General features: G+C 32.5%; 1 protein-coding gene across 1 annotated transcript in view; it reads right to left on the reverse strand.

Annotated features, from left to right (window-relative positions):
- LOC118183897 (caprin-1-like) overlaps positions 1-17933 on the reverse strand; it is a 49926-nt gene that overhangs the window by 12891 nt on the left and 19102 nt on the right. The window contains exons 3-8 of the mRNA XM_035353506.2: positions 16906-16992; positions 9488-9649; positions 6749-6911; positions 2717-2901; positions 1591-1756; positions 738-1288 (exon numbers count right to left, since the gene is read on the reverse strand). Of these exons, the coding sequence (XP_035209397.1) occupies positions 738-1288; positions 1591-1756; positions 2717-2901; positions 6749-6911; positions 9488-9649; positions 16906-16992 (1314 nt within the window). The remainder of the gene's footprint in view (positions 1-737; positions 1289-1590; positions 1757-2716; positions 2902-6748; positions 6912-9487; positions 9650-16905; positions 16993-17933) is intronic.

Here is a 17933-nt window from a genome sequence, read left to right on the forward strand (position 1 = left end):
ATTAAACCGATTTTGTTTTATACGAGAAATCGTATTTTCTTTAGTTCAAGATGCATGGCAAATGCACATACGAATCTTTCGATTCTTGAGGTTACTGGAAACCAAAATTGCTGGAAACTTGCTTTGCCTTTCTGACAGTCTAACCGAAGCTGTGAAAATTGGCTCTATGCTAGCTGGCCGAATAACACTCACATGATACATAATTCGCCCAGAAAAAAATCACTTCCAAAGTTGCCGCAAGACTCGCTTTTTTGGGAGGGGGGATTGCCGTATAAAATTCCCCAACGTTTCCAGATTTTGACTAAAATATTTAAATTCCCCGACTTTTTCTAGTTTTACAGGTAGCGTGGCAACCCTGACACAGGGAAAACCATGAAAACGCCACGGGGACCAGCTCATTAGCGGGATTCGAACCTCAGATCGAGCTACCAATGTTCAACGACTTTATTGCTCGACCACTGGTGGGCTGATGACTTGAGAACACTGCAGCTTATGGATTATTTTGTAATGACAGACAAGCATCATGCAGATTACTTTGCTCGCAGAAAACAAACTGATTTAAAAGACCTTTAAAATATATGAAAGCTAAGACTTTTTTTCTCTCCTGTATTTGGAGTATATCAAAAGCCTAATATTTTACAGAAAGATAAAAAAAGTGCAACAGTTTATCAAATTATTATAAAAAGCAGTCATTTTCAAGTTCAGTTCAAGCTGAACTTTTGAAAGAAAACTATTACCTGACTATCTTCCCTTTCTGACACCTGTGCTTCCAAATCATTTGGAACATCATTTTCTGGAACAGAAGCAATTGGTACAGGAGGTACTGGCAAATGAATTGGAACAATAGAAGGTCCAGTTGATGTGACTGGTGGAGACAATCCTGGAACAACAGCAATGGGTCCTATATGTGGAGGAATATGCCCATGGTGCATGGTGACTGGAACATAAGCCTGTGGCATGATCATGTTTTGCATGACAGCAAAACTCTGATTTGTAAATGTTTGAGTTGGAATTGGGTGTGATGGATCAAAATCATGCTGGCTGTTGTGTTGAACTGATGTTAAGACGGGAGTGACAGTACGAGGTAGGCCAGCAGATATGATGGGGACTTGACTCATAGTTGGTGGTGGTGGTGGAGCTGATACATCACATGGCTCACTGCCATTTACTTGAGGCTTGGAAGTATCCTCAACAGGAGGTGTAGGAGGATAGGGATTTACAGCAAAGTTGACTGTAGGGGGTGGTGCCATCTGATGGACAGCTACAACAGCAGGATCCATATGAGGAGCTAAAAAACGGAAAAAAATTATCTTGGATCATAAATTAAATATGTATTATGTAAGGACAGTTAGAACATAAAATTTCTAGTGGTAATTTAGAGAAGTACTTATATTAAAAAGGGAAAAAATACAAATTAAAAAAGGAAAAAGCAAAGATACATTTATTAAATTTTTTAACTGCAAATTTGTACAACTTAAGACTAAAACTAAAATGAATTAATGGGCAGCACAGCATACTTTTTTTGCAATATTTTAAAAAATTTTATTTCAGATAAATTTTAAAATGAAAAAGCTTAATGAAGAAACATACCATCAAGATCAATCTGAGACTCTTGCAGGAAATTGAAACTGCTCTGAGAAGAAAGGACTTCTTGCAAAGGCCCATTCTGCATGTTAGGGACATCAGATGGGGTGTCTTCAAGAACAGTTTCTGAACATAAGACAGGCTTAGCTTCTTCTTCAGTCTTGACTTGCTCCTAAAATTAATTAGATATTGGTTTTACTTGTTTTAACAAATACAATGAATTCCTCTTAAATTTATTTATAATAAATTACTCGACTATATTACAAATTATTATATAACAACACAACATTTAGAGACATGGTCTTTTATCACAATAAGAATTACCAATTTGTAATCTTTTAATATGATGTAGTCAACATATTAAAATGATTATACACTTAAAATACGCCTTAAACTGCTTAAATTTTGAACAATTTTATATGCCAAATAAAACAAAATTAATGCAATTTTAAGAGAATACCAAATTGGTTTAAATCTGTTTTATAATGCGATTCTGATATAAATATATTAGTATTTAATTAGATATTGTAAACTTGATGTTTTCTGATTAATTTTATTTCATTTTGTAATTTTTTTTTAAACTTCCATGTTGACAAAATTTTGAGAAGGGAAAAAAGTGCTTTTAAATGGGATGAAAATAAAATCAATAACTAATGCTAAATAATAAAATTAGTTAATAACTGCAAATTTTAAGTATTAAAATATTATAGCACAAATAGTTGAGTTTCTACTGGAAGAAACAAACAAACAAACAACAAACAGGGAGGGGGAAAAAACACCTTCTTGACCCTCCCCCCGAAAAATGAAAGAAATGATGAAAAAATAATGCATCCAAGCAGAACTAAAGGAAATAAGTTCATTAATACCACATTATTCAGTTATTTGGAAAAAATATATTTTTGCAAGAAAATACAAAAATTACATAAAATTTTAAAAATTTAGTGAAAGGCACAGCAGAATTCTTATGAAGTTACATAATGTTGCACATAATCTACATCATTATAAGCAATTAATCAACATCATTATAAGCAATTAAGCACATAATGTGCTTATAATGATGTAGATTCAGTTTTTATATATTTAATTAACAACATTAAATAAATTACACTGAATTACAAAATGTCTAACTTACGTTACATGGACTTGGAACAGTTTCAATATCTTCAGCAGGAGCCATTACTTCTTGATTCGCAACATTTTCAACAGGTCCTTCTTCTTCGGGTGTTTCATCACTTGAGGTGGCATCTGCGGGTTCTGAAGATCTTGTTAAATACCCACATTCATTAATAGTCTGCAATACTTCCTTCAAAGCTTTATCTAATCTTTGATTTAAGGGGGAAAAAGATACTAAAAATGTCTATTAATGAGAAGTATTCATAAATGTTTTAGAAATAAACAGGTCTCTTTCCCCAAACTTAAATCCCATGGAAAGGTCTGTTTAGTACACAGATCTCTTCAACAATTTCTTAAAGAAAAACAACCCAGTCCCCATCTTTTGCAAAATTAACAGTTTATATATGTGCATTTGCAAAATTAACAGTTTATATAAGTGTATATAACAAGTATCAATTCAAACATGATTTGTGCATAATTTTACAACTCTATAAATTCAGTAACGTTTTATTATCTTTTCCCCAACCGTAGTACCAATCAGATAAAAAAAGGCCATTCTAAGAAGCAAAATTCTACACAGTTGGTAGCCCACATATATTGGCATTGCAGACATTAACTTACCAAATGCGAATTATATGATCCCCCTTTGGAATATGATTTTTTCAGAAACCCTTGCCCCAGCTTAAAATAACTAACCAAATAAAATACATTGAAAAGCTTTTTTTTATAATAATGAGTAAATTTAAGAATGCCAGCCCTTCAAAATGAAACAAAACTTGGAGTGACAAAGAATATAATAAAATATTACATTTCCTTGATGAAATAACACAAGGAAAGTCAACTGCACATGATTTTTTAAAAGTACAGGAATACCTTTTAAAATTTCCACTGATTAGCAATCAAAGACATATACAGAACAAATGTGACCTTGCTCTGTACTCAACAGTAACATATGCCAGAGGAATTACAGCAGCAGTCGATGATATTTTCAGCTACAAATTTTCTCACAAGTGAAATGACTTTTCCTAAAGTTACTCTTAAAGAAAAATCAAGTGATTTCAGACACCAGAAAGTAGCCTTTTGGGTGTAAAAAAACAAAGTACGAGGGCTGTCTGAAAAGTTTCTGACCCCGATAGATAGATGACTACACTAATCAATGAAAGTGCGGGATCTTGTTTGGGCTTCTTGGAAAACCCCCAACCACAATTTCAGCCATTTTGAAGGCAAGGTTTATTTGACAGTTTTTTCTGCGAGTTAATGTAACTGTTTTTGTAAAAATGGGGGAACAAAAATCGAGTATCGAGCTGTCATTAGGTACTTGTTTTTTAAAGGTAATACGCCTACACAGATTAAAGAGGAGTTGGACGCTGTGTACGGGGACTCTACCCCATCATTTATTACTGTGAAATTTTGGACAGCTGAATTAAAAAGTGGCCGTACTAGCTTGGGTGACGATGAACGTTCAGGATGGCCAAACACTGCAACCACCGACAAAAACACCCCTAAAATTCACCAAATGGTGCTGGACGGCCGTTGAGTCCAGGTTAGAAAGATAGCAGAGGCTATGAACATGACAAATGAATGCGTCTGCCACATATTGAACCAAGATTTAGGTATGCACGAGCTGGGTGCTGCGTTTGCTAACTTTGGACTAAAACGTGTTCGAATGAACATTTGCACCACTCTGTTGGCGCTATTCAGGAGTAATAAATTGGAGTTTCTTCGATGATTAATCACTATAGATGAAACCTGGATTCATCACTAAAGCCCAGAAACAAAAACACAATCAAAACTCTTGGGAGTGTGGACATCGGCTAAGCATATTTTCGCTTCCCTTAAATAAAGCTAAGATTAATCTAAATAAAATTCATGCTATATTCCATAAATTAAAATAAAATAAGCTAACACTGTAGCCTTTACATTTAAAACCATTTGAAGGAAAGAAAACTAGCATAATGCTAAATCAGAACACACACGTTCGCTGATACTGGCATACATAAACCCGCCAATCTTGACGTCATCAGCGGCAACCACACTAGATCCAATTGACCTCCGATCAAAACTTGCATAAGGAAAACTAAAGTCAACAAAAACAGTGAACGGCAAAGGGAAAAATTGGCTCCAAAAAAGGCGAAAACTGTTTCTTCTGCTGGGGGAAGTAATGGCAACAGTTTTCTGGGATAGCCATAGAATTATTTTAATGGATCATCTTGAAAAGGAAAAAGACATTACCGGAGCATATTATGCAACACTACTTGACAAGCTAAAGGCAGAAATTGTGGAAAAATGGCCATATTTGCAAAAGAAAAAATTTTGTTTCACTCAAGACAATGCTCCGTCTCACACCTCAGAGGTTGCGATGGCAAAAACCCCAAATTATAGTTTGAACTGCGTGACCACCCGCCCTACTCGCCAGACCTGGCCCCAAGTTTTGCAGACATATTTGGATGGATTAAAAGGATGGGAGCATTGCTGGGAGAAATGTATAGACTTACAAGAAGATTGTGTAGAAAAGTAAAAGTTATTTTAGAGAAAAAAAAAAAAAAAAAAAAAAAATTTTTTTTTGTTAGGTCGAAAATTTTTCAGACAGCCCTTGTATTAGGCCAAGTTACATAAAAGTTATGAAAATTTTACCCTCCCCCCAAAAAGAAATATGAACTAACTCAGACTAAGAATGTATTATCAATAATCAACCTAAACCGAGAGAGTTGGCCTCTGGCAATATATTCATGCAACATGAAGACAGTAAAATTTAACAAGTAAAGTGATTACATAGTTGCCAACCCATGACACTAAAAAATGAGAATTTTCTCAACGACAAAAAATTTTTAAAGTAACAAAAATATATAGAAAGAAAATATACTTTTTCATTATGAATTAACTTTAAATAGAACTAATTAGTATCTAAAAGTTCAGTTACTAATTCCTAAACACAAATAATAAAGTGAAGCATGTTGACCTTCATTCCTATGCAATGTTTCTAATTTTTAGTTTTTCATTTTGGAATGTGAGCAGTGAACATAAAGAAATAAATGTTCTGTCTTTTTAGAGGCCCTATATTTATTAATCTTTAATTTTTTCCTAGTGTTTTTAGTGTAAATTAAAAAATAAGTTAATGGGAGATTCATTAATCTACCTGGAGACTGGGAGGCACGTTGAAAGAACAGGAGAGTTGGGAGCTTTGCAATGCATATTCTTTTCATAAAGTAACTTATTTCAAAAATTAAATTTATTTATGCAGTTAACAGCAATAAATTAGTAATTCTACAAAAAAAGGGGGGAAGGAAAAAATTACTTATTCAGAAAATTTTACAACAGGGAAAAAAATATTTTTAGCATGTTTATTATAAAAACAAACGTATTAAACATCAACACTTTAAATGTATTTATTAAAATAATAAATTACATTTTTAACAATAAAACCATGACATTTTCATCTTGGCTCTTGAACAGGTAAACAAAATTTTTATTTAAATTAAGAACAAAGAATCTGCTTTCATATAAACCAATCCAACTCTAGAAATAACAATCTTTTAATATTTGCTCTCTGCTATTAAATTCCTTACTTTTTGAATTTTATATAAATTTAATAAACTTAAAACTATCATAAAAAAAGTGCAGCAAAAGAAAAAATATAATAAAAATCATGGCCACGAAAATTGAGGAATTACTGCTAACCTAAACTACTTTTTTAAAATTGTTTTTTTTTTTTTCAAACTGTATTAATATTTTACTATTTTTCAGTTCTACAGTACTTTAAGTAACACATGATTTAATATTTGATAATATAATAGCATAGAATAGAAGTTTTGCAATTTCATAGTTACTTGTAGATTAACTTTTCACTGCAAGAAAAATAAATTTATATTCCTGATTCGCAACAAAATTGTTAATATTTATCAGTATGTATCCATATGTCAGTAATATAATTATGTTTCTCAAATGTCTTTATATGAAAACAAAAGAAAAAATTTAATTAGTCATAATAATTAAAGCTACCATAAGCAGTAGACAAACAAGCAAAATCTTCCAAATTTTAGTGAAAGGATACATGTTGTTCCAACAATTTCTTTGTTTTTTCCTTCAACCAAGAAGATATGGTTTTCAGCCAAGGTGTGAAAGTGACTGGAGAGATCTGTATGCTCATTGGGAAATCCAGATCCAATCAATTTGTATAACTGATCAAGCTGTGACAGTTGCTCACTTGTTAATTGCTTTAAGAAAAGAAAACTTATCAAGGGGGGAAATCAAAATACAATATCACAAGCATTAATAGAATTTTAGTGAAATTAAAAGGCACAACCAACAAATCCAACAAAATATACACATAAAAAAAGTAACTCTAATAATTACTGACATAACAAACATTAGGTACTAAAGAAAGGTACTATATGTTGCCGTCCAAATGTTGCATGTCGGATTTTAAAACTTTAAAATATTAAAAAGAAGATAGAAAGAGCAGCTAAAAATCTCAAAGGTTAGTTATTACACTGATGTTCAGTTCTTTTCACTTACTAATAATGGCATTATTGCATGGCTACTCATGAGCTAAAATACAGATGTTACTTCATTTGGCATTGGCCATGGACCTTATAAGAAATAGACTAACCCAAACGAGTTTTCTCCCTCGTCTGAGGCGTTGCCGGCTGTCACTTTGATCACATCCGGAGGAGTAGGGACGACTTGCAGAAATTTAACATTGCTTGCCTATTGCAGCGTGTATAAATGTCGAGAAAAAGCTGGTTGTAGAGCCTCATTTCACAAATTAGAATTTCTCTCTCTCTCTCTCTATTTTTTTTTTTTTTTTGAAATTGAGATTGATTTTTAAAAATTTAGCATGCTTATCAAGCATAATTAATGTTCCAAATAATTATAAAGCTATTGCATGCTTTCAAGGCTGGATATTTTTTTAGCTTTTCCTATGCTGTAAGGAAATTTGTAACTACATCTTTTAGAAAATAATATTTTAAATCTGAACTAATAGAAAATTTCAAACAAGCAATTTTCTCTTGCAGTTTTTATGCTTTTTATTGGTGCAAATAAGTAAAAAGTACGAAAATATTTAAAAACGAATTTTTGAAAGTTTTGTTTAAAATTCTACATTGTGCTGCTTTTTTTAAATTATAGATGAGTATTATAGCTCAATTTCTATAAACGAATTTTATTTTAATTATATTTCATAATACATTACAGTGATAAACACTTTTGACTCCTTAAAAATTTTTATACATTTAATTCTAATATTAAAATTGCATTTAACCGTAATAATTCATTTTGCGTGTATTTTATAGTGATTTTTTTAATTTATTTTTAGTTCTGCATAAGATTTTTTTATTTACTGTTAATTTATTAACCCAAAGCAGCAGTAGCCTAGAAAGGCTGTTAGTTTCGAAGCGGCATTTTGCGCTGTTTTACTATAAGTGTCTGTGTCTCCTTGCAAATTGTTGTTACCAAATATTATCGCCCTGTATTACATGTAAAGAAATTAAATAATGAAGAATCTGCATGAATACATGTATGTTTCTTGCACGGTGACAAAAACGACAGTATCTAGAGCCATCAAATTTTGAATAATACAATCCTCCACCCGCACATGGGCATCTGGACGGCCGAATTTCGAATTTGTTTTAATCTATTTTCTATTTTGTATAACTTTAACGAATTTTTGATTAACAAACTCAACGAGTTTAGAGCGAGCACTGAACGGAAAATAACAGTTTTATCTCCAGTGTGGAAATTCTAAAGATATGCTGTTTTCAAATGTATGTGGTTTACGGGTGAAGAACATGATATTCAATAAATATAGATAACACACAAAATGTTAAAAAAAGGTTCCTTTTGGGCATAATATAAAATATGAGTGCTTCTAGATTTTATTTTATCTTCCCCCCCCCCGGTCATTACGCTCAGAAAATTTTATCCTCCGAATTTTACAAATTATTAAAATAACTAATCCACTTTAATGTTAATAATTTAAAGATCATATAATCAAATAAATATGATCGTTTTGTAATGTTATTATAGTTTGGAAAATCACTGCCTGAAAATGTTCATTAAATTAAAAAAAAATTATCAGATCTTGTTTAATTTTACCTTATTTATTTCAAAGCCCCACGTACTATCAATTTTATTTAATTTTACTTTATTTTTATGCAAAATTAAGTTCATAAATTTTGCTCTTAGAGTTTTTACCAATTTACCAAAGTAAAGATGTTTGTACAAGAATTACACGTGAAAAAAATGTGCGAAATGCAATAAAAAGTGCTTTAATGAGATATATTAAATCCTATTTGGAAAAAACTGTAGCTTTCATTATCTCATCATTATACAATGTATCACATTTAATAATTAAAAAGACTTAGGTGATAAAAACGCCATAGGTTTCAGTGTTAAAGTAAACCAGATCGTCCCTACTCTTTCTTGCCAACATGTCGGTGACGCACGCCCCGCCCACTGGGTTGGTCTATCTCTTATAAGATCCATGGCATTGGCACACAATTTTTGAATGGCGCCATACCAAATTTTTACAGCAACAAGAGCTTAGGTTTCTAAGAAAGCTGAATGGCATTAATGAGAGAAACTATTTCATCAATAAATAATGCTATTAAAGCAGCAAAACTTGGAAAATGACAACAGAAGACGAGTATAAAGAATGCTTAGAATTCCAGTGAGACAGGTATAGTAAACTCGGTAGGGGACCGATAATCAGTAATAAAATAATAAAAGCTTTTCCCCCCCTATATAATATAATTATTTTATTTATTTAAGGAATACGCTTTAAAAGTCTTACCACTGCACCATTCGTTCCATTCAAAAAATCACTTCGAACATCTTCATTCTGGAAATGAGATAGAATGTGAACATACGTATATGCCTCCGTTAGACGCTGAATCTCAAGCTGTTGTCGTTCAAGCTGTTCCTTTTTAGCTAACTTCTTCTGCTGTCTTGCATGCTAAAGATAAGAAATTCATAAATTGAATAATCACTACTTACAATTAAGCTTTCTTATTAACAATGAACTATATAAACCAAGGTACACAAAGCGTATGTGAAGAAATATTTGTCATGATTTCAAAATATTGACATTACCATATACAGTCAAAAGTCATTAATCCGGACTCGTCGGGACTTCGGCGATTCCGGATTATCGATTTTTCCAGATTATAGATCATCAGTTTAAATCTGGTAAGATGGCATGCAGAAATTCGAAAATTAAAAATATGAAACCGTAATTTATGAAATAAAGAACAATTATGATCTAAAGGGTATCAAAATTTACAAAAAGAAAAAGCTTAATATTTATTTGTTTACTTTATTAAACATTTCTTTCAATGTAAGTTGATTGGTTTCATGTGATAATAATTTCTCTTTAATTCTATTAAACAGACATAATTTCTTGTTTAGTTACAAAGTTCTGCTGTTCAAGTCCTATAATTGCTGTGTTGAGAATACCCACTAATTTGTCAATAGAAATGTTTTCGTTTTCAATAACCTGTGGGTCACTTTCTTCACTAATTTTCACTCCCTGTGAAAACTATGAAATAACTTAGAACTATGTACGGAACACTCACCCATTCTGCGCATATGTGATACATTACTTTCCATCAGTCTTTTACAAACCATTGAACAAGAATTCAAACAGTCCATTTATAACATGACCAAAGTGAATAAATAAATAAAAAACATTCAGTTGTTGCATCTATGCTTTGAGAAATATATGATGCATTTCAGTACACCAAGTGTATAATTTGGTCCCTTTCTGTACTCTAAGCATCTAAACATTGCATGCATTTGCTACAATAGTACTCGTACTAAGTGATTTAAGTAAGGCAATAAATAACGAATTAATGCATTTGATATGTCAACACTTGTATTCTGTGATTTATGTAAGGCAATCAATAGAGAGTCATCTCATACGCGGCAGCGAATGTGTTCAGTCTAAAATATAGTAAATTTCTTATAATGAAAACAATATAGACCAGATAAAATTCCCTTGTTATAACTATTAGTATGCCGATGACATGTTAAATTTAGATAGGAATAAGTATGCAAAATTCAGACTTTTGTTCATTAGAACCATATTTACAATACAACTAAGACATTGCTCAGTGTCTTTAAATATGATTTAAAACATGAATTTCTTTACATAAAGTTTTCCATGTTTTAATGTCTAAGGACAGAACATAACAGAAACATTTTCCCATTTAATAACTAATATTCTTGACTTGTTTTACTTCTTTATACCAATATTTTATGCAAGTAACCTTCAAAATAAGATTAATATTTTTTAAAGCAAAATGCATTTATGAAACAAAGTACAAGGACAAGCACTATTCTAATTATAAGTTCATCTACGCAAGCTACAAAAGAACAACAAACTATAAACATTAGCTTTATTATACATTTATAAGTATGCTTTCTTATACTTTTCTTAACCACAGCTTTTTAATACTTTTAAAGCTAATATTGCAGTACTGTTAAAATAAGTAGAGACACTACAGTATTAGGATCATAATGCTATGAATATTTTAACTGATATTTACTACAGTTTAATACTATGGAAATACTTAGCTACTAATATTTTAAATACCAAAGTACTTACTGACTGAATAAAGCACTGATATACGAACAACACTGCCTCATTTTTGCATACATAGAAAACACTGCTAGAATAAGTGTCTATCTAGCAGGCTCCACACAGTTACAACTGGGGTCCAACTTGCATAGGTTATTTCATCGCTTAAATTTTATTATTAATACAGAATTCAAACATTAATATAAAAATAAATGTATAATAAAAATTGTCTTATACAATGAAAATATGCAAAAACATATAGTTATGAATATCAATCAGTCTTTTCAAAATTTAATTTTTTGATTTTGGACTTTGAAAAATTGATTAATAATATTTTTAAAAAGCAGCAATAATTGCAGCAGACCTTAGCGAGATAAGACAGCCTTTCAACATCTGTGGTGAGCTCCTGAATTGTTTATATGGGCCTCTGTTGGCCAGATTTTAAATGAAGGCTGCTAGTCTTTTAAACACATCTTGTCAAAGTACACCTCTAATGTGCCAAATACAGCTCTGAAGGTCTAGCCACCGATTTTCAAACATATTTTGAAAGATATCCAATGTGTCTGCTCTCACAGAAGCTGTGAGGTGACAGGCCTCAGCTCCTGAATCCCATTCATTTGCATCTGGCAGTATAGACAACACAGTCTTGTCCACTTCACATCTTGTCAAAGTACAGCTCTAATGTGCCAAATACAGCTCTGAAGGTCTAGCCACCGATTTTCAAACATATTTTGAAAGATATCCAATGTGTCTGCTCTCACAGAAGCTGTGAGGTGACAGGCCTCAGCTCCTGAATCCCATTCATTTGCATCTGGCAGTATAGACAACACAGTCTTGTCCACTTGCCAAGAGGTTTTTCCATCCTACGTGTATAGCTTTAGAGAGTGTCAAGATAAAAGTACGAATTTAACTCTTTCGCATCAGGTAGAGACCAAAATCTGTTTCACTCAAACAAATGAAACACCCATTTATCTGTATTTTTGCTGGAATAGATTTCCTTCCCCCATGTAAATTAGGATGCTAGAGTGCTAGCAATAACCTAATTATGTAAATCTTCATAAGCTTTCAGTATTGTGTGCAGTTCCCCCCTTGGGACAGGACTGCAACTTTCGGCATCAATACATACCTACTTTTAGTTGCTTCCCCCCCCCAAAAAAAGAAGGTTGGCATGTCATTTAACAACTCCCAAAAGCAATGAGCCATGCTAACATGATGGGAAAAGGCACCACGTAGAAAATGATTCAGTTGTTTGTGCGAGCTGCCGATGTCTGAGTGGTCGGGCGTTTTGGGTGACTTCAATGTGAAAGAGTTAAAGCCATCAGAATTGCTTATAGCTGTCACTATGGATTTCTCCAAGCTGTCAACGTCTTTTGAGACAGCAGAAACTCTTCCTTCCATCTCGCCATATCTATTCTGCCTTCCATAGCCTTGGATATGTTTTCTATTATGGTAGTAATTCTGTAACAGACAAGATGGCCTCTTTGACCTATTCCTGGGTTACTTTTACCTCTTGTTTAACGGGCTTGCTGGCTCCTTCCATCTTTCCTTCTTTTGGTTTTATTATTTCTTCTTTAAATGCAGCAAAGGCTGTCACAAGTTCCTTAACTTATAATTTAAATTTGAAGATGTTAGGGCGAAATTGTATACAAGCTCGCGAAGTGTTCGGGACATTTGCTTGACTTGTGTAACACGCTAATCCGGGCAATCATAAACATTACGAATTATGTAATGTCGAAGAAAGTATAGGCAAGTAATTATTGATGATACATTCGATGACGATCAACTACCAGAGCCCTGGCTTTGGAAAGAAATAAGAAATAGTCCAAAAATCTGGGACTATACGATGACTCCTGGCATAAGAGAGGAAGACTTATGTCAATTAGGAGGAAGTAGAGGAGAATTTGATATATTTAATCTAATATTGATGACATATTTTGGAACAATATTGTAACCGAAACGAATCAGTATGCAGATCAAATACGAGAAAATCCACACAGAACACGAGTGTCAAAAGTGTAAAGTTCCGTTACATGTACCAGAATGCTTTGAAATACATCCTACCATTACAGATTACTAATTTTGTATTTTGAAGTTTTGTATAAATAAAAATTTTGTAATACTTGCATCTACCACAATTATTGCACCAGACTGTAATTGTGTATCAAATATTCCACGTAATATTCACTTCTGGCCCGATCACCATACGTGGGCTATGCCCGTGGAAGTTAGGTTTGGCCCGACCATCGTACGCAGACTATGCCCGTCAAAGTTAGGTTTGACCCGACCATCGTATGCGGGCTATGCCTATCATTGTAGATTAAGGGGTTAAATAGCAAACTGTCTCTTTTGAGAAATTCTAACTGTTACATGCATATGAATTCATAATGGATTGAATGTACACATAATTGATGACAGTTTGATAAAATTTATCTTTCCAAAAGAAGCACTTTACAATTCTGAAAAGTACTCTCATAGCTCTTCTCAGTATAACAAAGAGCAGTCAGTAATTCTTAGTTCAAACTATTAAGAGCACTGAAGACAAAAGCAATATAAAAAGCCAAAAAATGTGTAAGCTTGTGCATTTGATTTCTCAATACTCTCAGCTAAACTCGTAACTAAACTGAAAACTGATTTTTCCCTGGTCTTAATAAGCTCCCCATCCACAGAGTCCTTTCCAGTACCACTGATTTCTCAAAAGTGCTGAAAGGCATACAAAGTTACAGTAACAGAGGGATCGGACCAAAATGTTGCCAAGTTTGGCAATTTCTACCCCAACTTCGTGATAAAAATTAAGACGCCAAAACCATCGGCAGCATGCTGGAGTGAGAGAGCCATTTGCCTCAATTACCTCTCTGTTTTTCTCCAGATGCTTTGCACTAGGCCTTTTCATATATAAAAGAGATTCTACAATTTGCATATGCTTTAACCAAAATTATTTACATATATACAAAATTCGTAACAGTAATATATACCAATGGGGCGTGTGTGTGGAACTGACAACTCAATAAAAGCAGCCGGGGGGTGAGGGAGGGGATTAGGTAATATTTATATTTAATAATCAAATTACTAGTTTCCAGCAATTTATCAGTATGTAAATATGGAAGGAAAATAGCCAAAGGAATGGTCCACACATTGACCATCTCTTATTTTCTTCTATTACTTTTCGGTGCTTTAAACAAGAGCTGATCAAGGCACGTGTAACACTCAATTCTTAGAGGACACATAATAAGCATATTCTAGATCATATTGTGTTGTTTTAAATGGAAATATCTATTTCGTGGGAAGGTTCTAAATTCACAACATTTAGACTAATAAATTCATAATGTGCACTTACAAATACATGACGAAACAAACAAACAAACAAACAAAAAAAAAAAAAAAAAAAAAAAAAAAAAAGAACAAAAAACAAATTTAGTAACTGTATGTAATAATAATATATCTCTTTTAAATGATCATAAGTGGGATGTAACCACATTAATAAGTTTTTTACAATTCATCAGCCAGGTTTTACAGGAATTTGGGTGCTTTCTGATTATCTGCATCCCTACTGAAAAAATGCTGATGAGGCAAAGCAGTATATTCCCAAAATATTTTATGTGGCAACTTAGGTACATGTATAGCATGATTCTTTTGGCCACTGTGCAATGCCAAGGTTGTTGCAATTTAAAAATTTTTTTTAAGTGAAAACAGACTGCTGTGGACGAGGGATGAATACATGTGCAAAAATGAAGGATTTTTTGAAAAAGATAAATTTTTATTACCTATATTTCTTGCTATTTCAACTTTTATTGAGTGCTTGCTTTTGGATAGAATTCTTAGCAAACCATCATTTTGAAACTGGTTGTTGCCTTTCATGCATTAGCTTGGTGAAAATTAGTCAACAATGAGTTTGTGACTTTTTGGATAAGAATGCAGATAATCATAAAAAAAAAAAAACACATTTTATGAGATGATACATTTTTGTTTTAACAGATTGAACCACAGGATTTAGAGATCAATTTTTTTCTTACATGTTCATTATAGGAGGGTCTTGCTGTAAAACTATATATACTTGTTGTGCATTTGTAATATTTGTTTACACATTTTTAAAACTAAAAACAGAACAACTAATCTTTGTTATCTACATGAGTACTTTTCTGTTAACAGGATGCTAGTCATCAAATGTGGTAGCCCATTTATATTGCATCATGAAAGCTATAAAATGTTCAATGTGTGCACAGCCAAGGCTAAGTGTGGTGCTGAATTAATAAAAATTCAGCATTACACATTAAACATTGTATATATTATTTTATGCAATACATTACTGTTATTAGAGGTTCAATTTTTTTCTTCATGAAGCTTAACACATCTAGTTAGATTTTATGCAAGCATTTATGTTTGCTGTTAAGTGGTGTCCAGTTAACAGAAAAAGTAATTCTGTATGTTATGTATGTTCTTTAAAATAAGCGTTCATGTATAATCTCTAAAGACCACTCTTTAAGAAAACTCTAAGTCTCTAAAGATGCACTCTTATAATTTTTTCTTTCATAGCACAGAAAAGTTAGGCCTTGTCTGCATTTCTATTGAGCAAATTATGCTGCAGCAGATTGTGGTGCTCTTTCAAGAAAATAGCATGTTTTACGTGAAGGATATACAACAGTTACAAGTTTGGAAATCTACTTAATAAAGTTAGAAAGAGCTATATGAGTACTTTATAATCAATCATAAATGCATCTCTGTACATCTAGAAATCAGCTGCTGATTTACTATAACACCTTAGTTTCTTATCAAGTTCAGTTCAACAATTTTAAGTTGATTTTGTTGACAATTTGTCACTTTCATGGCTTCTAAACACCACTAAATCATTTTACGTTTAACTAATTTATACAAGGGGGGAAATAGTCTACTTTTAATGTAGTGTATATACCAATTTTTTTCAAATCAAATATTTAAAGTAATGACAACAAGCACACACAATAAACCAATCTGTAGCAAACTGGAAGATTATATATAATACTTGTGATAAGCACATTATTTTCCTTCTTTTGAAATAAAGAATACTACAGATTTCGCAATGTTGAAAAACTGCCATGCAGAAAATGTACGTAAATAAATTTTAAAAAAAGGAGAGAGAGAAATTAAATGTAACAAAACTTTATTTACATAGTCTTATTTATGTTTTTCATGCCTGCGTATTTGTAACTGTTCTTAATACAGCTTTGGAATGGTTTTACTTTTCCTCATACTAATGTCATACAAATTCTGCTAGACATAACTCTAAATGCCAAGCAACACCTCCTTATCTCCAAATGTTTTCTTCATTAGTATGGAGGGGGGTTCCATTTTGCAGCCATTTTTGAGTACATTATTCTAAAGTAAAATGCCTTTTTCTTGAAACATTACTATAGTTTTTTCTTCACTTTTAAGTAAATTCAGAAAATATTTCCTCACTACTCTCTAAATATATCTAGCATTCAAAAGAATTTCTCTGATATGTGCAATGTTTTTCTTGAAATACGAAGTATGATTAGTTTTCAGATAGTAGTTACAGGAGTGCTAATTTTATTTCACAAGGGCCATCGAGCACATCTAAAAGTTATATACATATTTAAATAGTTCAAATAAAATTAAGAAAGAGAAATATGTTGACTTACCTCCTGAACAATTGTATTCACTTGCTTGATCAAATCCTTAGCAAACTCCAGTAGAGACTTAACTTCATCACCTTTGCTAACAGCAATCTAAAATAATTTTAATCAAATTTAATATTCATACTATTGAAACAATATTTCCACAGATTCTTCTATTTCATTAAATATAAGTTTTAAATGAGACAGATAAGTGATATTTGTCCTTAAGACAAATTCATGTTCAATATACAGTGAAATATGTTTACCACGAAAACGCTCGAGACGAAATATTGGTTAGCACGAAATAATACGACGATCCCGACAAACTACTATGTATTTTCATGCAAAACTACTATGCATTGTCATTAAGAAAAAAATATGCATTTTCATGCATTATTTTTCTCTTAACACGAAAAGATAGCCTTTCTGAGAACGAACAAAGTATGGAAAACGCTGGCCTCGCAGACAAGATTTACGCGGGGTGTGAAATGAAAGAGAGGTGGCTTCACTTGTTTCTGTACAAAGGAGGCTAACTTGGCTTTCAAATACCCTTGGAATAGGGCCTGTCACATAAGCAAGTTTTGTTTATCTATGCTACTTTCACCTTCTACCCCTACAAATGTCACAAAACATCTCATCTCTCATCAGTTGGCTTTGGAATTCGGGGATGAGAATACTGCAGTGTGAATAAAAATTAGCGAGTTTGGTTCATATGTTGCACTCTGCATGGAATTCAGTGACTACAAGGAGGAATGAAAATTATTTTTGTCATGCACGATTCTCAAAAGTATCAGATTCTTTGACGCCAAAAGAAATGAAGAAAGAAGATACTGAAATTGAGCCGACGTCTAGCGAAAGAATTCGCAACAATAGTTGAAAATAATGTGTGTACAGCCCCAATTATGGCACACAAAGACATTTTGGAGTTTGTTCAAAACTAAAAATGTATCATTAAAGCATATTCCGACGATGAAAATGAAGTGCAGTTCCTGGTCCCACATCATCCAAAATGAGGAACGTCATAAAAAGTATTCATAGTTATTTAGATGCAC

This window comes from Stegodyphus dumicola, chromosome 8, assembly GCF_044657685.1.
Source record: "Stegodyphus dumicola isolate Sdum_Otavi_A_Nest chromosome 8, ASM4465768v1".
Classification (NCBI taxonomy): Eukaryota; Metazoa; Arthropoda; class Arachnida; order Araneae; family Eresidae; genus Stegodyphus; species Stegodyphus dumicola.